Source organism: Panicum virgatum, chromosome 1K (genome assembly GCF_016808335.1).
Source record: "Panicum virgatum strain AP13 chromosome 1K, P.virgatum_v5, whole genome shotgun sequence".
NCBI classification, from domain to species: domain Eukaryota; kingdom Viridiplantae; phylum Streptophyta; class Magnoliopsida; order Poales; family Poaceae; genus Panicum; species Panicum virgatum.
Genome location: NC_053136.1, coordinates 34,805,269 through 34,831,287, shown reverse-complemented (window position 1 = coordinate 34,831,287; position 26,019 = coordinate 34,805,269). Strand labels below are relative to the sequence as shown.

General features: G+C 48.2%; 2 protein-coding genes and 1 pseudogene across 2 annotated transcripts; 1 reads left to right on the top strand and 2 right to left on the bottom strand.

Annotated features, from left to right (window-relative positions):
* Window positions 1–16,976: 16,976 nt before the first annotated feature.
* LOC120654723 lies at window positions 16,977–18,088 on the bottom strand (annotated as a pseudogene).
* Window positions 18,089–18,673: 585 nt separating this feature from the next.
* On the bottom strand, window positions 18,674–19,417 carry LOC120704100 (histone H3.2). Its single transcript, XM_039988353.1, has one exon. It carries the CDS (start codon window positions 19,315–19,317, stop codon window positions 18,907–18,909), a length of 411 nt encoding a protein of 136 aa, XP_039844287.1. The 5' UTR covers window positions 19,318–19,417; the 3' UTR covers window positions 18,674–18,906.
* Window positions 19,418–21,830: 2,413 nt separating this feature from the next.
* Window positions 21,831–24,317, top strand: LOC120654716. Its single transcript, XM_039932333.1, has 6 exons — window positions 21,831–21,856; window positions 22,007–22,200; window positions 22,294–22,348; window positions 23,290–23,374; window positions 23,829–23,918; window positions 24,027–24,317. The coding sequence occupies exons 1-6, from the start codon at window positions 21,831–21,833 to the stop codon at window positions 24,057–24,059; spliced, it is 483 nt and encodes a 160-aa protein (XP_039788267.1). The 3' UTR covers window positions 24,060–24,317.
* Window positions 24,318–26,019: the final 1,702 nt, after the last annotated feature.

The window sequence follows — 26,019 nt, the reverse complement described above, 5'->3', positions numbered from 1 at the left end:
GGGACGGGGCGGAGGGGCGGGTTCGGCTGCGAGCTCGAGCTCGACGCAGCAATGGTGGCCGCGGAGCGGCTCGGTTGCGCGAGCAGGGAGCTCTGCGTGGGGAAAAGAAACAAGGAGGAAGGGGAGGAGGAGTGGGGCGCTTTGGCTCGGAAGGGAGGCCGGGCAGCGGGCAAGAACTCGGGTAGTGTAGCAGCACCGTCCAAATTAAACCGTCTTAAATGCACTAACCATCATCTTAATACTTAATCAAGTTACTGTGCACTTAAAACGGTGTAACCTGACAGGCTGTCGGGTAAAATCCCGATTAAACTACTGTACTCCAGGATCACAATTGCACTTAGACCCGTACGAAGACGAGCACAGGTGTTACCAGCAACAGAAATCTTCAAATTAATTTACAACACAGGTTTTACATAAAAGGTTTAAATACAAACAACAGAGTTCAAACGCACAGCGGAAGTTTAAAACTGAGTTCGAAATACAATACGATAGCTACGACGACGATAAAAGGTGAGCTCCACATCCTGCCCACCGATGTGATGCCAACCTGCCCAATCTTCACGGGGAAGACGGGGCCCACTCGACGGTCCAACCTGGAGGAAGCGGCTGTCCAATCCAGGACGCACAGATCTCCTCGAAGTCCGCCGGGACACAACCTGCTCAAAAGGGTTACAACAACAACCCTGAGTATACTAATACTCAGCAAGGCTTACCCGACTCTGGGTATACTTAGCCCATTACCTAGACATGCAAGGCTTTTTGGTTCTGGAGTTCTTTTGCTGAAAAGCCGCTAGAAGTGAATCCTTACTTTCAATGTTTTAGCTCCGGTTAGTACATCAAGTATTAACTAAGTTCGCCTAATCATCTAGAGCACACATGGTAGATCAGATTAATCTTCAGAACAACAGATATAGCATTCCATCATTACTTTTCAATACTTATTCCACTTCTTACTACGATGTGACAAAGAGATCAAGGCTCTCATAACCGCGAGTCACGGCGAATCGATCCGATTTAACCTTGCAAGGTGGACCTAACTCACACGACACATGTAAGCCCCGTCGGGCCTCGCGCGTCAACTGTTTCCACATTACCACGGCATCTGAACTACGCCTACTAAAACCCAGGTGATGGGCCCCTCGCAGTGAACTCCCGGAGAACCCGGAGGCGGCATCCTATCCAACACCCGCCAACTCCCACGCCCAGCGTAGCATGGCGGAATTCAAATCACCGCTGTAAGGTGGTACACAGCTTACCGGTTTCGACTACCTCCTACTTCCGGTATGTGGTTAGTACTGTTCAATCCTCGATCAGCACTGCCAACAACGGAACGGTCCTCAATCGACACAGGCGGAACTTACTTTCCATCTATTTCATACCAAAACCAACTCATTTCCGCCCGGTCTCCATTTCTCTTTACTCAACAATTAATTCCAAGCCAAAACTAAGGGATCAAGACCCTAAACTCGCGAGTGACAGAATCACTCGACTTCTACCGAAATCCTAATTAGCAAAGCATTTCTATCGACACCCGCATACTAGTATAGGCCCACGGTACCTAGGGAAAACATGCATACTATGGTTCCATTCAACTCCTAGAGCATAAATGCACAATACTTAAATAAACATTGAATAATTTAAATTATGGTTATGCTCCGGGGCTTGCCTTGCAGGTCAGCGGGGTTAATAAAGTCTGCTGGAGCGTGCTCAACGGTGACCTGCTGCTGCTCCTCTGCTCGTGGCTCCTGGACCGGCTCAACGATCAGCTCGTGGACAGCTTCGTTCGCGGCGTCTACACGAATAAAATATGCCATGCAACAGATTAGAACCCAGCAATACACGAATGCTACTGATGCGATTCCAAAAGTTAAAATATTTTAGCCTGAAGTGTTTCCTTCCAAAAACAACTAACAACACCTAAATAACGAAAAGAGCACGGCTAGGGCAAACTATAAGCAAAACCCTATCTTGCAAACCTTATCTAGCAACACAATTAACCAGCGTAACGCGAAGACAGTAAAGCATGCCAAAGAATTTTTCCAGCAATTAAAGATATAGAAACACATTTCTTTTAGCCCTAGAAAAGGAAAGCAAACACTAACAGATGCACAACCAAGCATAAAGGCTAAGCATCTAAAAATTTTACAGTGGATTACACATGCAAGGATAAGGCCACTGCAAATTTTTCATAATTTTTAGAGCAACAAAACAAGTGGTACAAAATAAACTAGGTTAAACACAAATTGAATTTTTCATCAGAGAAAAAGTGACAATTCACATGAACCAGTATTTTTCCTCCGAAGATCATTATTTTAGAAACCTAACAAAATTTGTTTGGCATTTTTCGCATTTTTCTGTGAATTTACACGGATTTTTAAAGTTTCAGCTAAAAATAAGAAATGGAAAACAATAAAAAGGGGGGGCTGACAGCCGGGCCCACTTGCCAGGGACCCAGGCCCGCTCCCCACCTCCTCTGTTTCACGCGCGCCGCGCGCGCCACGGCCGTGGCCGGCGGGGCGGCCAGCACCGCGGCGGCGGCGGCGTCCCGGCCCGCCCGCTGCTCGCCGGCGGCGCGGCGCGTCCCGCCCGCGGCCCAGGCAGCTCGGCGGAGCCGGCGCCCGCGGCGGCACAGGGGGGGGCGCGCGCGCAGCGCGCTAGCGGCGGGCAGGGGCTGGGCGGCGACGGCGCGCGGCCGTTCCGGCCCGGCCGGCGGCGGAGGCGGCGCTAGGCGGCGGGGGTGGCGGTCTGCGGCGGCTGGCGGCGGTGCGGCGCGCGACAGCAGCGCACGGGGAGGCGCAGGGGCGGCTGGCGGCGTGCGCGCGCGGTGGCGGCGCGTTCGCGGCGGCGCGGCGGGGATTCGACAGCGGCGGCCGCGGAATCGGGTGGGGGAAAAGGCCGGTGAGCGAGGGGAGGTCGCGATTGAGCTCACCGTGGGTCGATTTTGGGCGGAGGAGACCTCGGAGAGGGAGCTCGGCGGGAACGACGATGGCGAGCGGCGGTCTGAGCTTGGTGCTAGGTCGATTCGGCCGGGGTAGGGCACGGCCGCGCTCGTGGAGGGATGGACGAGCTTCGGCGCGAGGTTGCGCCGCTCGGAGTGCGACGAATCGAGGCGGGGCGGCGAGGGTTGGCCGGAGCGACGAACGACGGCGATGTCGCTCGGTTCTGCTCGCTCGCTCAAGCTCGACCTAGCTCAGAGGAAGGAGGAAGGAGGATTGGGACGGCACGGGAAGCTTCGAGGCGACCGTGAGAGGAGAAGAGCGGCGTCGGGCGCGATTGCCGATGCGTGGACGCGCTCGCCGGCGACCACGGCGGCGGTATGGGCGTCGGGGCACAGTGCCGAGCACAGGAGGGGCACTGTTTGTTCGTTTAATGATTTTAGCCCGAGTTTGACAAGTTGAAACTCAATTTTTCATATAGGAACTTGAAATTTGGCCATAATAAAAGTTGTAGAGAAAAAGAAGATCTACAACTTTCGTTTTGGGCGGAAGTTGATTTGGAGCTCAGATCAAGGACAAAAACGAGATCGAACACAGCTAAGTAGATGTTTACTAAGCGAACGCGATTAGCGTTAACGACGAATTTGAGTCCACGATTAGCGAGATAAATCGTGATTAGCAGGACGATTAACACAGGGGTGTTACAGCCTTCCCCCCTTAAAAGAATCTCGTCCCGAGATTCAGGCACAAAGGAATAAAGACAGGCAGAAGGGGTTCGAAGTTGTAGTACCTGGATGAGTGTTCAAAAATTCCGGATACTTGGATTTCAGAAATTCCTCCTTCTCCCAAGTCGCTTCATCTTCGGAGTGATTACTCCATTGAACTTTGTAGAATCGGTTGGTTGTGCGACGAGTAACTCGATCCTTGCGATCAATGATCTTGATAGGATGCTCAGGATAGGTGAGATCAGACTCTAATTGAATCGAGTCACTTGCTACAGCTTCAGTCGGAACTCTAAGGCACATTCTGAGTTGCGATACATGGAAGATGTTATGAACTGCAGAAAGATTCGCTGGAAGATCCAACCGATAAGCCACAGGACCGCATCGTTCCACAATTGGATATGGACCGATGTAGCGGGGAGCTAGCTTTCCCTTTATTCCAAACCTTTGCACGCCTTTCCAAGGTGATACTTTTAAATAGACATAGTCACCGACTTTAAAGACGAGTGGATCTCTTCTTTTATCCGCATAGCTCTTCTGTCGGGACTGTGCAATCTTTAAGTTGGCTTGGATAAGGCGGACTTGTTCTTCGGCCTCTTGAACCATGTCGGGCCCAAAGATTGTTCTTTCTCCGGTTTCAGACCAATTGAGAGGTGTACGGCAGCGACGACCATACAATGCTTCAAATGGAGCCATTTTGATGCTTTCTTGATAACTATTGTTATAAGAAAATTCAGCTAACGGCAAATATTGATCCCATTTCTGTGGATAGGTCAAGACGCAAGCACGGAGCATATCTTCCAAAATTTGATTTATCCTCTCGGTTTGGCCGTCTGTTTGAGGGTGATATGCAGAGCTGCGAATAAGATGCGTTCCCAAGCAAGCATGTAATTGCTCCCAAAAACGAGCAACGAACTGAGTTCCACGATCAGAAATGATAGTCTTTGGCACACCATGTAAACATAGTATGCGATCCATGTACAATTCCGCATATTGCTTAGTCAAGTACGTCGTCTTAACTGGGAGGAAATGTGCCGACTTGGTCAATCTATCCACTATAACCCAAATAGAGTCGTACCCCTTTTGAGTTCGAGGTAAGCCGACGATGAAATCCATACTTATATCTTCCCATTTCCATTCTGGAATACTCAAGGGCTGAAGAGTCCCAGCTGGTCTGAGATGACTGGCTTTAACCCTTCGACAGATATCACACTCTGACACATACTTGGCTATTTCTCTTTTCATCCAAGTCCACCAAAATCGTTGCTTCAGGTCTTGGTACATCTTGTTGCTACCCGGATGAATTGATAGTCGTGAAGTATGAGCTTCGCCAAGAATTTGTTTTCTGAGCTCAATATTCTTAGGCACCACTAACCGGTCCTTGAACCACAACACATTCTCATTATCCTGGTGGAAGCAATTCACTTTAGGGTCTCCTTCTGATAGTCTTCTCTGAATTTCCTTAACCCCCTTATCTTGCTTTTGTGCCACTATGATGAGATCGCGAAGAGTAGGAGTAAGCTCTAGATGAGCCAATGTGCCATGTGGTACAATACTTAAATTCAGCTTTTCCATTTCAAAGCAAGGAGATTCGCTTAATGGTATAGCTGAGATGCAATGACAGTGAGCTTTGCGACTCAGCGCATCGGCAACTACATTTGCCTTGCCAGGATGATAATGCACTTCGAGCTCATAATCTTTAATCAACTCAAGCCATCTTCTTTGACGCATGTTCAAATCAGCTTGAGTGAACAGATATTTGAGGCTCTTGTGATCGGTATAGATGTTGCACAATGAACCTAAAAGATAGTGTCGCCAGATCTTCAGTGAATGGACCACAGCTGCTAATTCAAGATCATGAGTGGGATAGTTTTCTTCATGACGCTTGAGTGATCGAGATGCATAAGCAATCACTCGGTTCTCCTGCATCAGAACACAGCCAAGTCCTGTGCCCGAGGCATCACAGTAGACATCGAATGGTTTTGTAGTATCAGGCTGGGCCAAAATTGGAGCAGAAGTGAGAAGTGTTTTCAATTTCTGGAAAGCTTCCTCACATTGATTACTCCAATAGAACTTGACACCCTTTTTCAGAAGTTCAGTCATCGGCTTCGCAATTCGGGAGAATTCTGGAATAAATCGTCGATAATACCCAGCTAAACCCAAGAAACTGCGGATTTCAGGAACTGAAGTGGGAGCTTCCCAATCGAGTACATCCTGTACTTTACTGGGATCCACAGAGATGCCCTCAGTAGATATGACGTGACCGAGGAATGGTACTTCCTTCAGCCAGAAGTCACACTTGCTGAATTTGGCATAAAGCTGGTGCTCTCTCAGACGCTGAAGTACTATATGAAGATGCTGGGCATGTTCTTCCTCATTCTTGGAGTAGATCAAGATGTCATCAATGAAGACCACGACGAACTTGTCTAACTCCGGCATGAATACCGAATTCATGAGGTACATGAAATAGGCTGGAGCATTTGTTAATCCAAAGGACATCACCAAATACTCGTATAACCCATAACGAGTAGAGAATGCTGTTTTTGGTATATCCACCGGTCTGATTTTTATCTGATGATAGCCAGATCGAAGATCTATTTTTGAGAATACCTTAGCTCCAGCTAATTGATCAAAAAGAATATCAATACGAGGAAGTGGATATTTGTTTTTGATGGTGACTGCATTTAGAGGTCGATAATCCACACATAACCTCAGTCTGTGATCTTTCTTCTTCACGAACAGAGCCGGGCAACCCCAAGGTGAGGTGCTCGGTCGGATATAGCCTTTATCCAGCAACTCTTGTAACTGGATTTTTAATTCAGCTAACTCATTCGGAGTCATTCGATATGGCCTTCGAGATATAGGCGCTGTGCCAGGTTGTAACTCAATGACAAACTCAATATCCCGATCGGGAGGCATACCTGGCAAGTCCTCCGGAAACACATCGGGGTATTCACAAACCACTGGAATTACCCCTAGGATTTTCCCCTCAAGATGGTATATGACAGTGGCTGGAATTGCATGCTGGGAAAGATGAATTTCCATAGAACCATACATGGAAGAGTTGAACTGAAGGATACGAGAAGAGGTATTGATGATAACGCCATGCTTCTTCATCCAATTCATTCCAAGTATGATATCTATCCCTTGACTTGGAAGAACAATGGGAGTAAGTGGAAAAATTTTCCTACCCAAGTTAAGGGGAACATTTCGAACTACTTGGCCAGCATTTAATCGGGTGCCAGGTGTCTGAATAATGTATGGTCTCTCTAAGCATGTTACTTGTAAGTGAAGTCGTGCCACACATGCTTCACTGATAAAGTTATGAGATGCTCCTGAATCAAATAACACAATAACGGGGCAGTGATTAACGGAGAACGTACCCGCCATCACTTGAGTGCCCTCCGGAACTTCCTCCAGAGCAGTGTAGTTCACACGACCAGTCTTGGCAGGTACAACCTTCTTTTTCTGATCCTTCTGGCTGGAACCTTGACTCAGCGCAGGAGTCTTGTAGTTATTCTGCCGAGGTGGCAGACGGCAGTCACGTGCAAAGTGCCCCAGATTACCACAATTATAACATGGGTAGTTGTTGGGGCGTGGAGCTTGTAGCATTAGGGGCCTCTGCTGCTGTGTCGTAAAACGAGGTGCCCATTGCTGCTGTTGCTGGGGTGGCCTAACGACCCAACGGCCCTGCTGTGGAGGACGGTTTGAAGCCTGCTGATTCCCTGTCTGAACCAGCTTGTATCTCTGGGGTGCATTGCTGGAGGATCCAGCAGGTGCCTTTCTCTTCTTGTCAGCTTTGTGTGCCAGCGTGGCATCTTCCTGCGTGATGGCCTTATTAACCAGATCAGTAAAGTTATTGCACGTGGTGAGAGCTAGCTTGTCTTGAAGCTTTGTGCTGAGTCCCCTTCTGAAGCAATCCTGCTTCTTCTCATCAGTATCCACATGAAAACCGCCGTACTGAGATAGCTGATTGAAGGTTTGAGCATATTGCAGCACGGTGTTAGTCCCTTGTTTCAGGGCTAGGAACTCTGCCATCTTTCGCCTCATTAAGCTCGTAGGGATGTGGTGAGCTTTAAACGCTGCCACAAACTCATCCCAAGTGAGACGTGTACCAGCGGGAAGTAGAGCCTTATGATTGACCCACCATATTTTCGCAGGTCCTCGCAGCTGTTGCGCTGCAAAGGCGGCTTTGTCCATCTCTATGCAATTGAGGATGCTGAACTTATCCTCAATGGTGCGAATCCAGGCATCAGCCTCAAGGGGATCATCGGCCTTGTGGAACAGGGGTGGCTGGGTGGCCAGAAAACCGACATAGTCAGTTTCTGCTGGTGCTAGCGGGGGAGCATGTCGACCTCTGCCGGCATTGACTTGGGCTTGCACCAGTTGCCTTATTAACTCCGTCTGCTCGTTGCGGTCAGCGATAAGAGCTGCAACGGCTTGAGCCAAAGAGGGAGGTTGTTGGGGCAGTGCCTCGTGATTGTCATTGTCATGATTATCACCCATCTGCAAAAATAATCATTCCCCTGGTTAGCCATTTCGCTATCAGGACTAATTCATGCAATATAAAGAATGTGCATATATAATATGAACACACAGCATGAATCCTTCCCCTCGCGATATGGTTCACCAAGGGAAGATAAACTAACTTGCTTTGGTTGAAAATGTATCAACACAACAAGTTTTCGTCTAGAGTAGCTCTAACGTATGCAAAACTGAACCTCGCTCAACAATGTTTCAGATTCGAAGACGATCAAACACAACTCAAATCTGAAAATTCACACACTGACAGAAAAGATCACCACGGAAGTAAAATTTACAATAAGCAGCCACGCTGCTTCAGCTGGAACAAGGTTCAGTACAAACCAAGCCGTGCTACGGCAACAAACTAACATGGGAGAAGGGTTCACAAACGACCCTACAACACACCACTACGGGGTCTTACACGACCCGGCTACACACCACACTAGGAGGGTTATCCTACATGACTCGAACTACTGAGCCACAAAAGAATTCTCAACCCAAGGTTAGCCTAAAGATCTATGTTGGTCATCCTACCCAACTATCCTACAGTAAGGCTACACTGCAAGGGGAGAATCAACACTATCCCGCTGCGTCCTCACGAAGTCCCTGGTCCCGACTCGACTCCAGACACTCCCTCGATCTCCTCAGGGTCCTCTTCCTCTTCTTCTTCTTCTGGCTCCTCCTCTGCTGCATCAGCCTCCATCTCTGCTGCTGCCTGCACCTGAGCCTGGGCGTCCTCAATCCACTCCTGTGCCTGCTGAAGCTGCCCCTCAAGGTGCTGCACCATCTGAGTCCTGTTCTCCAGCTCCTCCTGCAACTCCTGAATCCTGATCTTCCTCGCTCTGGACTTGGCCTTCAGGGTCTTGATCTTATCCTGAGTACCGATCATGTGCTGCTCATGGAGGTGAGCCTCTCGAGCCTTGCTCCTGCATATCGCATTTTCCTCGCGAAGCTGCTCATACATGTTGCTCAAGGCTGAGGAGTAGCTGAACGAGAGTGCTGTCCTGACGCTGTAGTCGGGCATCATGATGTTCAGGTTGCGGTTAACCCGATCTGCATAGGCCTGAGTGGTCTCATCCCTCAGAGGAAACACACTGTAAGGAGTATCTATCACCTCTGCATTATGCTTCTCTGAGAACTCCTCAATAGCCCTCCTAGCTGCAATCTCCCAGGAGTCTGCCAGCTTCCTACCATAAACAGTGAGCTGCCACGAGTCCCAATCCAAGCGAGCGGGGCAAGCAGGAATCTTCACGATCATCTGACAGCGCTCGGTGCCCAGCAAGCTAGACTCGTGTCCGGAGTACTGTGGGGGCTCAGTGTAGTCAAACGCCCTGAGCATCTGCCACAGCAGACGAGGAAAGTGGCCGGTGTGGAGGGCATTGGAGTGCGCCCAACCCTCAGCGTCCACGATCACGTGCGTGAAGCTAGCCATCTGTAAGAACACATAACGCTAGCGTAAGTCACAGATTTTTTTAAAGAACAGATTTAAACTTGGTAACGCAACACAAATAAATTTTTAAGAACACATAGTAAAAACATGGTGATCCAAATAAATTTTTGTGAAGCGCAACCGAAGGTAACAAAACAAACACACAACTCAGGAATACAAGATGCATGCCACGTTCTAGCGTTTCTCACCCAAACAAGTACCAAAATATGGTATACGAGAGCAATCGGTGGCACAATTACGTTCTCTCCCTATATATAGACTAGTCGTTCCTACGATCAAGGATTTTATAACGCGCTTATGTGGTTAGTTTCCTGCAGAAGAGCACAGAGACAGATATAATATCCATTGCTGGACCCTTCGTGCCAGCACACACGAACGGCCCCCATGTGTCCTACGCCACACGGGTAACGCATATGCAGTTTCCCACATATTCACACATACATTACCATCCACTATAGAAATGGCACCCAGACGTTCGACGCTGAATGGGCAGCGCTGCATACGTCATAACAACGTATTCACTTCCCGTACACTCGCCTTACGGGACATCCAAGGGTTGACGTGTCCCAAGGGTCACGGTCATGGCCAACCGCATGACAGGTTTACATCTCGTAACATTGCCTTACGAAATGGTCGTGATCACAATCACACGACATGAAATCCGCACTCCATATCAGGCGGCAGATAGCGACAGGCTCGTTTGAATTGAGCCTTATCACCTCCTCGTATGCTCAACATACGGGACCCGCGCACGTATGAAACACGTGGGCTATTCTAAGGACTACCAGAATGCTTACCTTGCTTACCTTAGCGTAGGTGCGTCGTTACCGAAATAAGATTTAACAAAAAGTAAAAGCTGGAAGTGCTGGAATAAAATAGATACTTAGTTGCCACCTAACTTATATAACATAATTAGGGCATACGAACTATCTATTCTATCCCTTAGCGCATTTAGCGTCAACTTTTCGAAAAACCCGAAATCGTTGCAAGGTAATCACCCCAGTGCAATTTAGAGCTCTGATGCCAGCTGTAGCAGCATCGTCCAAATTAAACTGGCTTAAATGCACTAACCATCATCTTAATACTTAATCAAGTTACTGTGCACTTAAAACGGTGTAACCTGACAGGCTGTCGGGTAAAATCCCGATTAAACTACTGTACTCCAGGATCACAATTGCACTTAGACCCGTACGAAGACGAGCACAGGTGTTACCAGCAACAGAAATCTTCAAATTAATTTACAACACTAGGTTTTACATAAAAGGTTTAAATACAAACAACAGAGTTCAAACGCACAGCGGAAGTTTAAAACTGAGTTCAAAATACAATACGATAGCTACGACGACTGATAAAAGGTGAGCTCCACATCCTGCCCACCGATGTGATGCCAACCTGCCCAATCTTCACGGGGAAGACGGGGCCCACTCGACGGTCCAACCTGGAGGAAGCGGCTGTCCAATCCAGGACGCACAGATCTCCTCGAAGTCCGCCGGGACACAACCTGCTCAAAAGGGTTACAACAACAACCCTGAGTATACTAATACTCAGCAAGGCTTACCCGACTCTGGGTATACTTAGCCCATTACCTAGACATGCAAGGCTTTTTGGTTCTGGAGTTCTTTTGCTGAAAAGCCGCTAGAAGTGAATCCTTACTTTCAATGTTTTAGCTCCGGTTAGTACATCAAGTATTAACTAAGTTCGCCTAATCATCTAGAGCACACATGGTAGATCAGATTAATCTTCAGAACAACAGATATAGCATTCCATCATTACTTTTCAATACTTATTCCACTTCTTACTACGATGTGACAAAGAGATCAAGGCTCTCATAACCGCGAGTCACGGCGAATCGATCCGATTTAACCTTGCAAGGTGGACCTAACTCACACGACACATGTAAGCCCCGTCGGGCCTCGCGCGTCAACTGTTTCCACATTACCACGGCATCTGAACTACGCCTGCTAAAACCCAGGTGATGGGCCCCTCGCAGTGAACTCCCGGAGAACCCGGAGGCGGCATCCTATCCAACACCCGCCAACTCCCACGCCCAGCGTAGCATGGCGGAATTCAAATCACCGCTGTAAGGTGGTACACAGCTTACCGGTTTCGACTACCTCCTACTTCCGGTATGTGGTTAGTACTGTTCAATCCTCGATCAGCACTGCCAACAACGGAACGGTCCTCAATCGACACAGGCGGAACTTACTTTCCATCTATTTCATACCAAAACCAACTCATTTCCGCCCGGTCTCCATTTCTCTTTACTCAACAATTAATTCCAAGCCAAAACTAAGGGATCAAGACCCTAAACTCGCGAGTGACAGAATCACTCGACTTCTACCGAAATCCTAATTAGCAAAGCATTTCTATCGACACCCGCATACTAGTATAGGCCCACGGTACCTAGGGAAAACATGCATACTATGGTTCCATTCAACTCCTAGAGCATAAATGCACAATACTTAAATAAACATTGAATAATTTAAATTATAGGTTATGCTCCGGGGCTTGCCTTGCAGGTCAGCGGGGTTAATAAAGTCTGCTGGAGCGTGCTCAACGGTGACCTGCTGCTGCTCCTCTGCTCGTGGCTCCTGGACCGGCTCAACGATCAGCTCGTGGACAGCTTCGTTCGCGGCGTCTACACGAATAAAATATGCCATGCAACAGATTAGAACCCAGCAATACATGAATGCTACTGATGCGATTCCAAAAGTTAAAATATTTTAGCCTGAAGTGTTTCCTTCCAAAAACAACTAACAACACCTAAATAACGAAAAGAGCACGGCTAGGGCAAACTATAAGCAAAACCCTATCTTGCAAACCTTATCTAGCAACACAATTAACCAGCGTAACGCGAAGACAGTAAAGCATGCCAAAGAATTTTTCCAGCAATTAAAGATATAGAAACACATTTCTTTTAGCCCTAGAAAAGGAAAGCAAACACTAACAGATGCACAACCAAGCATAAAGGCTAAGCATCTAAAAATTTTACAGTGGATTACACATGCAAGGATAAGGCCACTGCAAATTTTTCATAATTTTTAGAGCAACAAAACAAGTGGTACAAAATAAACTAGGTTAAACACAAATTGAATTTTTCATCAGAGAAAAAGTGACAATTCACATGAACCAGTATTTTTCCTCTGAAGATCATTATTTTAGAAACCTAACAAAATTTGTTTGGCATTTTTTGCATTTTTCTGTGAATTTACACGGATTTTTAAAGTTTCAGCTAAAAATAAGAAATGGAAAACAATAAAAAGGGGGGGCTGACAGCCGGGCCCACTTGCCAGGGACCCAGGCCCGCTCCCCACCTCCTCTGTTTCACGCGCGCCGCGCGCGCCACGGCCGTGGCCGGCGGGGCGGCCAGCACCGCGGCGGCGGCGGCGTCCCGGCCCGCCCGCTGCTCGCCGGCGGCGCGGCGCGTCCCGCCCGCGGCCCAGGCAGCTCGGCGGAGCCGGCGCCCGCGACGGCGCAGGGGGGGGCGCGCGCGCAGCGCGCTAGCGGCGGGGCAGGGGCTGGGCGGCGACGGCGCGCGGCCGTTCCGGCCCGGCCGGCGGCGGAGGCGGCCCTAGGCGGCGGGGGTGGCGGTCTGCGGCGGCTGGCGGCGGTGCGGCGCGGGACAGCGGCGCACGGGGAGGCGCAGGGGCGGCTGGCGGCGTGCGCGCGCGGTGGCGGCGCGTTCGCGGCGGCGCGGCGGGGATTCGACAGCAGCGGCCGCGGAATCGGGTGGGGGAAAAGGCCGGTGAGCGAGGGGAGGTCGCGATTGAGCTCACCGTGGGTCGATTTTGGGCGGAGGAGACCTCGGAGAGGGAGCTCGACGAAGAGGGGCGGAGCTCTGCGGGAACGACGATGGCGAGCGGCGGTCTGAGCTCGGTGCTAGGTCGATTCGGCCGGGGTAGGGCACGGCCGCGCTCGTGGAGGGATGGACGAGCTTCGGCGCGAGGTTGCGCCGCTCGGAGTGCGACGAATCGAGGCGGGGCGGCGAGGGTTGGCCGGAGCGACGAACGACGGCGATGTCGCTCGGTTCTGCTCGCTCGCTCGAGCTCGACCTAGCTCAGAGGAAGGAGGAAGGAGGATTGGGACGGCACGGGAAGCTTCGAGGCGACCGTGAGAGGAGAAGAGCGGCGTCGGGCGCGATTGCCGACGCGTGGACGCGCTCGCCGGCGACCACGGCGGCGGTATGGGCGTCGGGGCACAGTGCCGAGCACAGGAGGGGCACTGTTTGTTCGTTTAATGATTTTAGCCCGAGTTTGACAAGTTGAAACTCAATTTTTCATATAGGAACTTGAAATTTGGCCAAAATAAAAGTTGTAGAGAAAAAGAAGATCTACAACTTTCGTTTTGGGCGGAAGTTGATTTGGAGCTCAGATCAAGGACAAAAACGAGATCGAACACAGCTAAGTAGATGTTTACTAAGCGAACGCGATTAGCGTTAACGACGAATTTGAGTCCACGATTAGCGAGATAAATCATGATTAGCAGGACGATTAACACAGGGGTGTTACAGGTAGCGGCCGCGGCGCTCGGGCGAACGCAGCTGTTGCCGAGCGGCCGTCGGAGCGTGGCGTGCGCGGGCGGAGCGGAGCGTCAGCGACGGCAAGGGCGCGGCGCGTGCTCGAGTGGGGTGGTGATGGCGCTCGGCAGGGCAGCAGCGGGGCGGCAGTGGGCTCAGCTAGCTCGTGCGGCAGCGGCGCAGCAAGCGGACGGCAGTGGAGCAGCGAGGGCGGGCGTGCGCGCTCGAGTGCTCTGCGCGCGCGGCGTCAACGCTGAGAGGAGGAAGGGGGAGAGAGAAAGGGTACTTTGGTCAACGATTTTGACTCAATTCAAAATCAAAATTTTCAATTGAAACTCAAAAAACTTTGAATACGAAAGTTGTTCAAAATATCGAAATCTACAACTTTTGTTTCAGGCATTTTCCCATTTGAGGTTTCATTTGAACGTTACAAATTCAAATTTAAATGCAAACGGAATTACCCTATACACATTGTTTTTCGAATCTTTCTCCAAATTTTGTGTGCTAACTTGAAAAACTTTGAACATGAAAGTGGTTTGTTACATGAAACTCTACAACTTTTGTTTTGGGCAAAAATTAATTTAAGCTATGGTTTGCACTTTGTATTTTCGGATCTTTTCAGCATTTTCTGAAATTAATTATGGGAGAAAATGTAATGTGGATCGACTTATCATTTCATGTGCAAAAACTCACTTTCTTCCCATGGCTTCAACTAGACTTTGGTTTATTATGATTTTAGTGAGGTGCCTATGAAATTTCATAAGCAAACTTGCATCAATTTAAAAACTATTTAAAGTTTGCGACTTATGCACATATCCACCTGGACACACAGACATTAGACATTTGTTTCAAAGTTTTCTGATTAATAATGCATGATTTGGTGCTAACAACCTTAGATTAGCTAATTAAAAACATGGGCTGTCACAGACTACCCCCCTTAAATAGAATCTCGTCCCGAGATTCGGGTGAGTAAAATTAGAGGGGAACGTGCGTGTGCCTTGGAGTGAGATTGGGGAAACACGGAAATTTTGATTTAGATAACTTTCAGTGTCCCGTGTGGCTTCAGCTTCGGTATGGTGACTCCTAAGGATCTTATATGTACATAATTGAATAGTTGCACTGGCACATGCGTAGCATGGAAAACAACAGGATCAACTCTACTACTATTTGAGGCATTTTTAACCCGAGATCTTATTATGTGGCATAAGCAAGGTTTTCTCAAGACATTCTTGCTCAAAGTTGCTTTTATTTTAATGGAGTTGATGTTTGTTTGAGAAAGATGCACACTTATTCAATGCCATGATGTGTTATAGAAATGCCAATGTGCCATGAGACTGTTGGTACGAGGTGGGAACTTATGGAGCAGATGTGTTGTTGCAATTAGTTAAGGCACCCATGGGATCAATGTTTGCGATGACGCAATGCACGGATGCGATAACCTATGCATTGATGAAATAATGCACATGGTGTGAGGCCTTGGTTATGATGTGCCGGTCATGATGCGTGACTGATGGTGCACATGTTGGAATGCGTGTTAGCAACCGTGGGAGTCATGCAGGTACTCCTTATTATTTTTATTTTGACCCGAATTAGAACCCAAGTCATCACATTATGCAGGTTGCGAAAAAAAAATAGTATGTCTCAGAGTTGCTATCGCGGACTATGATACCAGCGCGCACCTAGTGACACAAGCGTATGGTTGTAGCACATACGAGGCCCTAGGTTCCGTCGCGGCACCATATGTCAGTGACAAACACCACAACAAGATGAAAATATAGCAACCCAAATAATGTGCATGGCTAGGAAGGAAGATAGAGCCTGGTGAAAATCAGAAGTCCTTCCTAGATGCATATGATGTTAATGGAGACGGAGCCCCAAAAATGCAGGTGATTTGGCAATGGCAATGCCACAACCATGCATGTAATGATCCTACATGATATTCTCGTATTTGTATGCACCATTTTTAGTTTTCAACATAATTATATGAGCAAGAAGAGCAACTGAGATTTCCTGTAACTCATCCGAGGGAAGCACCTTTACTCATCTTCGAAATACTAAGGAGCTAGGTGGGTTGGATAGGAGAACGTACCCTTCCTTTCTGGTGTACCTTCAGGAAGATCGGCAAGTGTGGTGACTTTGACCCTTTGTTGCAGAATAGTCTGTCTAATGTCCTTATTCTTGTTGCTCTGTATAGAATCTTGACCCTGTTTTGGTCGTCTGGGCTCGGAGCAGTCTCGAGCAAGGTGGTTTGGATTCCCACAATTGAAGCAACATTTCATCTTGCTTGAACCACCAGGCAGTTTGTTAACTAAGGATGTAGTGGCAGGCACACCTACTGAACCTTTCTTGGGCGTAGTGCACCTGGCAAGGTCCATCGTTTCCCGGACAGGCGAGCGAGTTCTTGCTCTTAGGACGGTGTTGGCGTTAATAGTGTTGCTAGTCTGCCGTCTACCATGTGGAACGAATTCTGTGCATGTAATTTCCCATCCAGCCAAGTCTATGTCACTTGGGCCATGCTTGAGAGTCCGACACGTTAGTTGGTGATCCTTAAGCTTCATCGGAAGTCGTGATGGTGGCATTAGAGAGTCGGAGAAAACATCCTTTGTCTCCGTTATCTCCTCATTGAGCTCTTGATAGCCTACAACCTGAGGTTGGTGGACATTGTGCTCATCCGGTTGAAAGTGTTGTTGCAGCAGGAATTGACCAATCGCTACCTTCCCTGGACAAGCTGTCGAAGCATAACAGTCTGGACATCCATGAATTCAGCCAGGTTGTACGGTGGTGGTGGCGGTGTGGGCTGTTCACTACCACTAGCACTTCCTAAGCCTTCAGGGGTATCGTGTATCCCTGGATCCATCTGCAATGTGCAAATTTTTCCCATGATCGTGGCGTCCCTTGACGCCAGATACTCCACATGGCATGGGGCATCCAACAAATTTATGCCCAGAGACACTGACACTCCCAATAGGCTTTTTAAATGTCACTTTAGGTGCCTAGTGAAGATACATATACACATATCAGGAGAATGAAAAATCAAGGTAGATGCGCAACTGTCACAGCTTAAGGAAACATGAATGAACGGAAAATCTAAAAATCACCTTCTTAACAAAGGGTATCATCAATCCAAAAAGGGCGCCATCACAATGAATATAAAACCGGTCTTTAAAACCGCTTTCCTCGAGAGTTTTGATAACCAAATCTAGATCATCGACTGCCCCCTTAACAGTTGTTCCTGCACAGCAATTTTGTTTAAAAGCAGAATACATGTGAAGCCAAGGCATTACTAGTCTGCGAGTTTAAAACTCACCAATGTTAACATTAATGATGGCAGGCTTGTCTCGGTTCTGCAATATCTTTCTCTGGAAATCAGCACAATCTATTTCCCCAGACATAAGAGTGTCAACTTTGACACAATCCATCATGTACATTCTGGCAGCTTTGAATACTGAATAATGAGACTCACGAGAGGCATACAAGATTCCATCAGGGAACACCTCCCTACTGTAAACGGTTAATAAAGAATATTAGGTGCAAAGTGACATTTCACATAAGCAGTGTTAAATTGAGGACTGAAGATGTCTGCAAGAATCAATGACTTTTCATGTATTACCCAACAAGAATCCCATGCAGATTTCCTTCTGTACCACAGTTTGTAATGTATCCCCAGTATTTATCCTTTTTCTAAATCCCAGAGGCGAGCGAACCAATCCAGCACTCCAACCTCAAACTGCCTGGAATGGACACCATAGTTGCTCTCAATGAAGGGGTCTCCAAGGTTGTTAATGGAGAAGTGCTGCAGCTGCCCCAATGCACCGTAATCGAAGTCCAGATTGTGCCAGCTTTGTATCTGGGCACATGTCAATTCACAGTTGCACAGGACTAGGATTCTTAATAAATCAGTTGTATACGCAGACACTCGCAAAATGATGGTATCTTCAGGTCATTTGTTGCCAGAATGGACATTCCTTTTGTTGAAATTTAAAAACAGTGTAGATGAAATATAACTTGAGCAAAATGCTGTCTACTGAATCCGAAACATACAGCACAGCATAATGCCTAAAAAAACAAATCAGGATGGTGAGTTAGTGACATAAAAATGATAATACCTCAAAAAAGAATTCAGGATGGTGACCGTGAATCTGAAACCGTGTAAAGTAAAACCAAAATCTATATGTAACAATCACAACGCGCTTAAAGCTAGTGAAGTAGTGAACTAACAGTGTAACACGAATATGGATACAAAGTCAGCTATATGTTTTGAAAATCCTAAAAAACTGGTGTCTTCCAGACATTAGTTGCCTGAAATTCAACCGGAGAGAATTGCTGCTTTCTGAATCCATAAGATACCGCACAAATTCACAATGACGTTCTCCTGGATTCTAGTGCAACAAAGAAATCCAAAGACGATCAAAATTGTAACTACCGCACAGAAACAAAGTGGCCAAAATCGATGGCTTACAACAGTACAATACTGGTGGTGGTGGGGGGGGGGGGGGGGGGTGGGGGGGGGGGCGAGGTTTTCGGATAAGACTTGAGAAGAACATTTCATTTCCATTAGATTAAAGTAACAGATCACCATTACAGCAAGCTGCATCAGGGCAAAATAAACTAGCAGGTTCCTGGCACTACGAACACAACCACAACGATACTAGTACTAATAACATGCCACCAGAAGGAACCCAAGAGAAGCACAGATCCTACAAGCAGACAGCACGAGAAGGAGGGATCGACAACGGCGAGGAAGGCGGTGGGGCCCGCTCAGGCCCTCTCGCCCCTAATGCGGCGCGCGAGCTGGATGTCCTTGGGCATGATGGTGACGCGCTTGGCGTGGATGGCGCAGAGGTTGGTGTCCTCGAAGAGCCCGACGAGGTAGGCCTCGGCGGCCTCCTGCAGCGCGGCGACGGCGGAGGACTGGAAGCGGAGGTCGGTCTTGAAGTCCTGCGCGATCTCGCGGACGAGGCGCTGGAAGGGGAGCTTGCGGATGAGCAGCTCCGTGCTCTTCTGGTACTTGCGGATCTCGCGGAGCGCGACGGTGCCGGGGCGGAAGCGGTGGGGCTTCTTCACGCCGCCCGTCGCCGGGGCCGACTTGCGCGCCGCCTTGGTCGCGAGCTGCTTCCGCGGGGCCTTGCCGCCCGTCGACTTGCGCGCTGTCTGCTTCGTGCGGGCCATCGGGGCTCGGCGGGCGCTGAGGACGGCGAGCCGGCGGCGAGAGGGAAAGGGCGGCGGGGGGATTTGGGGGGAGGATTTGATTTGCTGGGGGAATTCGGGAGTGAGGTGAGGCAGTGGGGCGGGGCGGGTATTTGTAGCCTTGTAGGTGGGGGAGGAAGCGGGCGCCGGGAATTTTTCCGGGGGGATGGGCGAGTGGAGGGGGAAGCGTCGGATGGGGATGGACGGCGCGGATTAGGCGGATGCGGGGTGGCGATCCGCGTGATTGGCGGAGGTGGGTTCCTATTGGCTGGCGTTGGGTCGTGGAGGATCTGCGGACCCACAGGTCGGTGTGTCATGGTGGTTTTCGGTTTCGTTTGAGGCCGCGCCAGTTTGGCGGGTTTGGTATTGGTTTGGCGGTGTCGTCGCGGTGAAAATGAAACGGCGAGAAGGTGAAGTAAAAAAGTTCGCAGGCGGGAAGAGAGGGGGTTTGCGGGAATGGAAAAACTTTCGTGTTTGGGCACGGTGGATTATGATTTCGATTTTCGAAAATGTTTCTAGTGGCGCCTGCAGCGTTTGGGTCTGCGAATTTATCCAGACCTACTACGCAAGTAATTTTTTTTAGTAGACACAAAATTTGGTTCCATTTTGCGTAATTGCCAAACCGGGAGGGATTAGGGAAGCCTTGATGCGTAATTGCATACAGTACACAACTAGCAAACTCCGGTGTGCTTCCTACGTGTCCTGCACATTTTTTTAAAAAAAAAATACGTATTGATCATCCTACTTCATTTAGGATACATCCTGGAAAATTGAGTAGGACATCTACGTTTTTTATGTGATTTCATAACTTTTCTTCATGAAAAGTTCCTAGACAGACATATTTTATGCAAAATGTAGATTCACGCCTGGCTCAGTTGGAGCCGCGATGAATACGATCAACGTTTTTGAATTCCAGTTGACCGACAACGGAAAAGTCCCAAAATCAGATTCGAAAACACGAACACAAACACTTTATTTTGTGATAGACATACCGCACTTCTCTTCTCTCGAACTCTCCCCAATAGGCCCACAGTTGAGAGGCGAACGCTTGCGCTCCAATCTCCATCGACGGGGTTGGTGGTCTTCCTAGCTTTCGATGGCCCTTTGGGCTTCGCGAGATGTTGGAGACCGCTGGACTCCCACCGATCGGGGGTAGTCCTAGTAAATCTAGGGTTTGTGTTCCGGCGGCGTGGTCGAGATGGCGGCGGCGGCGGCGATGTCATCGTGGAATAAGGTCCTCTCCAGTTCATCCTCGGCCCTTTGGTGTTCTGCTCCGACACCGACAGCGAGTCGGTGGAGGTGGGATTCCGTTGGTGAATCCTTTGTATAGGAGTCTGACCTCGCTTCTTCTTCGTTTTCGGCGAGCAGTGAAGTTACAAGGCTTTTGTCTTAAAGGTGCAAAGCAAGCTAGTGGTCCTTTGGTTGTTTGGTGGTTGGCCCAGACTCGATCTTCCCTCGGTGACAATGGTTGTCGACGGAGAGCCTTGGTCTGGGTCATCGGAGCTTGGGCGGGGCCCCGACTGATGCATCTTCAGCGTTTGCTTTTTCTACTACGGTTCTCCCCTAAAGCCGTGTGGCTATGGAGCTCCTCTCGACCTGGGGAAGGTGGCGACAGCTTCTATCAGCCTCCGGCAACGACCGGTGGTGGCAGATTCCAGAGGTGGCTGCTTGTATAGGTCCCAAGGACCTTAGTGCATTTTCTTTTGTTTTTTAGGGGTCTTTGTGGAAGTAGACCGGTGGAACGGCTATACTTTGTATCCTACATGAGTGTATCTGTATTTCTATTAGGGTCTGTTTGGTTGAGGAGCCACCAAGGATGGAGCCGCTCTATCCTATGTTTGGTTCAAGAGCATGGGAGCAGAGCCATCCTAGAGAGCGAATATTCGCTTTAGATGTGGGATGGCTCCATATCGCAAAACTGGGCGAACCGAGCCATCCCAGTTGGATGGCGTCTTGGGATGGCGTCTCTTGCCGTGAGCTCGAGGCACGACGTTGGGGTGGAGCATGGCAAGCGGAGCCCAAGCGGCGATCGGCACGGAGCGGGGGCGGACCTCCAACGGCCCTCGGGCGGAAGCGGCAGGGTAGGGATGGAGGCATGGAGGTCAACCGGAGGGAGGAGGGCGGTGTTCGGGCGGGAGCGTCGCTGCGCCAGGCGCGGAGCTCCACCGGAGCTCGAGGGCAAGGGTGGAGCGCGAGGGCGGAGCTCGACCAGAGCTCGCAGGGGAGGGAAGGCGAAACTTAGGCGGGAGCTGCGGGAGCGGAGCTCTACCGAAGCTTGGGGCTGGGGTAGTGCGAGCCAGAGCTTTTTTTAGATTACACAGTACAACTAAGACACTCACAACGCACACACACTCACACCTCTATGAACACACACACACAAACTCTACCTCTATGAGCATCTTCGAAGACTGAGCCGGCAAATCCTCGAGATTGACGAAGTCACCACAGATGCCTCGCTGTGCACAAAGCCGTTAAATCCCAGAATATTCGCTCTCATGGGGAGTCGAACCCAGGACGTCAGGTACTACCGAGGTTCTTGTAACCACTAGGCTAGAGGCACTTTCGCTCAACACATGTATGTTCAATAAGAAAAAAAAAAAGACATACCTCACGAATTTTTTTTAGGAAATCTCACGAATTTTTTTATCAACCTCACGGGCTGCCCAATCAGGCCGTGTAGCGCGTCTCACTCAGCACTGACGGGCGGCCCAATCTCACAGGCCCAGCCCAATAGATGGTATCCTCTCCAACACACCCCCCGTAGGTCCGGAAGCTTCTTCCTCCCCTCCTCGCTCCTCCCCAAGCTCGTCACATCTCCCCATTCTCACCGCCCCGCTCCGTGCTCGCCGTTCTCCCCTCGCTCCGGTGAGTCGCCCAGATCCGTCTCCATCTCGTGCTCCGCACCATGCATCTGTTTCTAATTCTTCCCCTGGGTTTAATCGCCGCTGTCCTCTGCAGTTGGATTAGGGGGGTCTTCCTCTGCTCGCCGGAGCTCGGAGCTCGTCCCCCCCATGTGAGTAATCCGATCCGATCCGATCCGTCCCCATCCAGGCTCCGTTCCTCGCGCCCTCCTCGCGCGGATCCGTACCCAAGCGCCGCGCGCGGATCGACCGGGTTCTCTTCGCCCATGCTCGGATCCGGCGTGCCTCTAGTGATTCGGTGGACGCTTGTTAGGAAATTCGTGGACGCAATGTAATGGGTTTGATAGACGGGCATCACGCCCTGTTGCACATCGGTGCGGCGTGGTGAATCCTGTTACTTTCCCTATGTGTGATTCCTGGTTTTCGTGGTGCTGGTCAGTGTTTTAAAAACTTTAGACGCTAGGCAGGAGGTTTGGCAGCGTAGCACCTAATCAGGACTAGGCACTGATTGGGCGTTCAGCAGAATGGTGGTGCATATCTCAGTAGGCAGGCTAGGGAGCTAGCTTGTGCTTGTTCTGGTTTCCCAGCACTTGCCTCCGATCGTTATATTCACCAAACCTGGCATCGGTAAACTTGAAGTTTTTTTGTACATGCTAAAACTTTCCTAGATGAGATCTATATTCATTCAGCACATTATTTATGTTAGTTAGAATAGCTCGTCTATCCTCAGTTAGTTATGATTTACGTGAAACTTTAGTGCCAAGCTGGCAATGGGATGACGTGTAGAATATTTTCTGCTTCCACAAGTTTGCGGTTAGCATGTCACTGGAAACCAAAATGCTACATCGGCTCTGTGGTTTGATGCTTGTAGTTTAGTGTATTCATGTGAGTGTACTTGAAATGTTTGGTGTGACAAAATGTTCCTGAAAACTCCCTTAGAAAATACAAACTGCTTCCATTGTTTTATTAGTAATGATATACGTTTGCGCTAGCTTGTAGTTGCCTGTTTTTAATGGATTTGTTTTAGTTATATTATGGTAGATATTCAATTTGATTTCTTGTTTTAATCCCTGGTTCTTGCTTTGTGTCACAGGGCGGATGAAGAGGTATCTGATCCAAAGGCGCTCCTTGAGGAACACTCAAAGGCTAAGTGTGTGTCACAGTGGTACGAATATCAGGTAATATGCTTTTTTATCAGCTGTTGATCCTTCATTTTGCAGTGGCTGCTGCCTATGTGCAGTCAAATATGATTAGTTTATTTACACAAATGATACTGTCCAATGATAATGATAATGAAGAACATTTGTTGATGTATCCACTAATACCATTCTCAGATGACTTAGGTTTGGCTGAGCATTTTACAATGTCATCAAGTTGGAATGATGGTAGTAGTATTCAGCAGCCACCTTGTTCTGTGTTTATGTTGTAACTTCACAATCCTAGAACTTCAGGATTGGCTATCTAGTTGCCTTTTGTCTTATTTGTAACTTCACAATCCTTCACAACTCCATAGAAGCATTTCAAGTTCTCCATGTCTTATTGGTTACTATAGATTATGTTAATCTTTTGCTGATGTACCTGTTATTCTTCTGATACTGGAACTAGAGCTTATGCCACTTATGTTCTGCACAGAAATGTGTCAAGAGAATTGAAAATGACGAGACTGGGCACAAGCACTGTACTGGCCAGTACTTCGATTACTGGAAATGTGTTGACAAGAATGTGAGTACTCCTTGCTTTTGTGCAGTCATGTTTACTCATCTTCTTGATGTGGTACTTCGATTACTGGAAAAGACTACCTTACTTGCTATGATTGTTTCTACTATGCAGGTTGCTGAGAAACTCTTTGATCTGCTAAAATGACAAGGAAAATGCCCTCTTTCAATTTTCTACTCAAAATTGGTAATAATTGTATCGCCTGTGCACCATATAGACTATTCAGGTGCTTAATATCTGTCAGAGAAGTTTTGCCTCTTGTGTAACACAACAAATTTTCCGCTGCCAGTTTACATTTCATTTCCATCACTAGTATTGAACTTTACAGCAGGTTTCCTCCTGCATAAAGCATTGTTGGATTAAGAGATTCAATGGATTATTCCAAGATTGTGCCTCAGCATTAAATGCTCTAGTTTACCTTTATTGCTTTTATAGTGCATTTTTACGAGCATATAGCCAGTCATTTGGGTCCATCTAACTTGTATATGAAGACTGAATAACCAATCAACACTCAACTAGATTTGCCATGAGCAGAACGTTGCAAGTACTGCACTGCAAAGTAATCCTTGATATGGACGAAACGAAACATGGTAATGAATCACTGGCATAACATAGTACTAGTTATTGTTCTGAATTGCTACCTTTGGGTGCTGTTATGAGCTGCTTGTGGTTGATGTTACAGCTATATGCTTGCATCTTTGTATGTGGTTCCCATCAGTAGATGTGCTACAGTATGGGGTTCTCTGGGGCTTTTTGTGGGGTGTAAAATCTGATGGAATATCTTCTTGCCAAGTGGTTTGGTTAAGTTCATGGTTGCTCGGTGTTTGTCGTGTACTCACATATTCTGTTTGTAATGGTTGGTGTTGTTCATAGTGACAACTGACAAGAGGTCACTTGTTAAGTTATGACTGAGATCTCTATCATCCATTTATTCAGAAAAAAAAAGATCTCCATCATCCGATGTGGAATGTTAAATCAGTTATCTCCTGTGCCTGCCACGATTTTGTTGCATTCGGTTTCTTTATGTCTGGACTAAATAGATTGGATGTTCTAACATCCCATGATGTGGATGATGGTGATCAATGTCTCCTTACCTGGCATAGCAAAATCTGCTTAAAAGATGTTTCAGATTTGTGCGTGGCACACTATCTATTCTGTGCACCTTAACAATCCCAGTGTTGGAATTAAACTTTGTTTGAGGTACGAGTAGGATTGTGCCTAGCAAACACTGACAGGTATGGGTAGGGGCATTTGGATTATTTGTTTTATGTTTTCTAGGGTAGCTAATCCATTTCATTAGACCACCTAGGCTCCTTGCTACAAAATGAATTCATTTGTGAAGTGCATCTCTTGAATGTTTGGAGAAGATTGCTCTCCGGAAATGATAAGTACAAAGAATAAAAGGCGATTGAGGCATGTATTGGGCTGCTGAGAGTCCATTCCATCCAGGTGGACTGCTGTGTCATCCTCCAAAACTGAGGTTACAGCACTCGGGCCAAAGGGGGGGATGTTCACATTATTCACATGGCTTACACAGAGACGTCCTTCTCTTCCAAAAAGCCGCCCCCTATTTGATGTATCCCTGAGCACTAACATAGCACCGGTGATCTTATCTTCGTTTCTGCTAGTTGCAGCCTGATTGATTTGTTTATCCAGTGGTATACCTATACTGCCTGCCTACCATGATTAGTTCTCCATTAACTCGTTCTACAATGACACTTATGGACTAGGTTATTGGACCGACAGTGCACTCTTGTTGCAGGGAACTTGGAAGAGCCGAAGAAAGGTAGCATGCGCTATCGTTGTCAGCACTCAACGCAGAGAGCATCATGCATCAGTATGCTATTTCAGTGTGCCCTGCTTCTGGTTTGCTCTTCCTGCGAGAGCAGCAGCAGCCGTGCCTTTTTATTTATTAATTTTGATAGCTAACTTTACTTCGCTCAGATGTTATCACACACCAAATTTGGTGGAAACATGGAGCGTTAGTAACTGCTCCCTCGTTCAAAGTTCGGGTTGTTATGCAAAATCTAGATACATAGTTTTTGTTATGTAGTAGGCATAGCATTCTTCTCGATGTATAGACAAAGTTATGTATTTAGATTTGCTA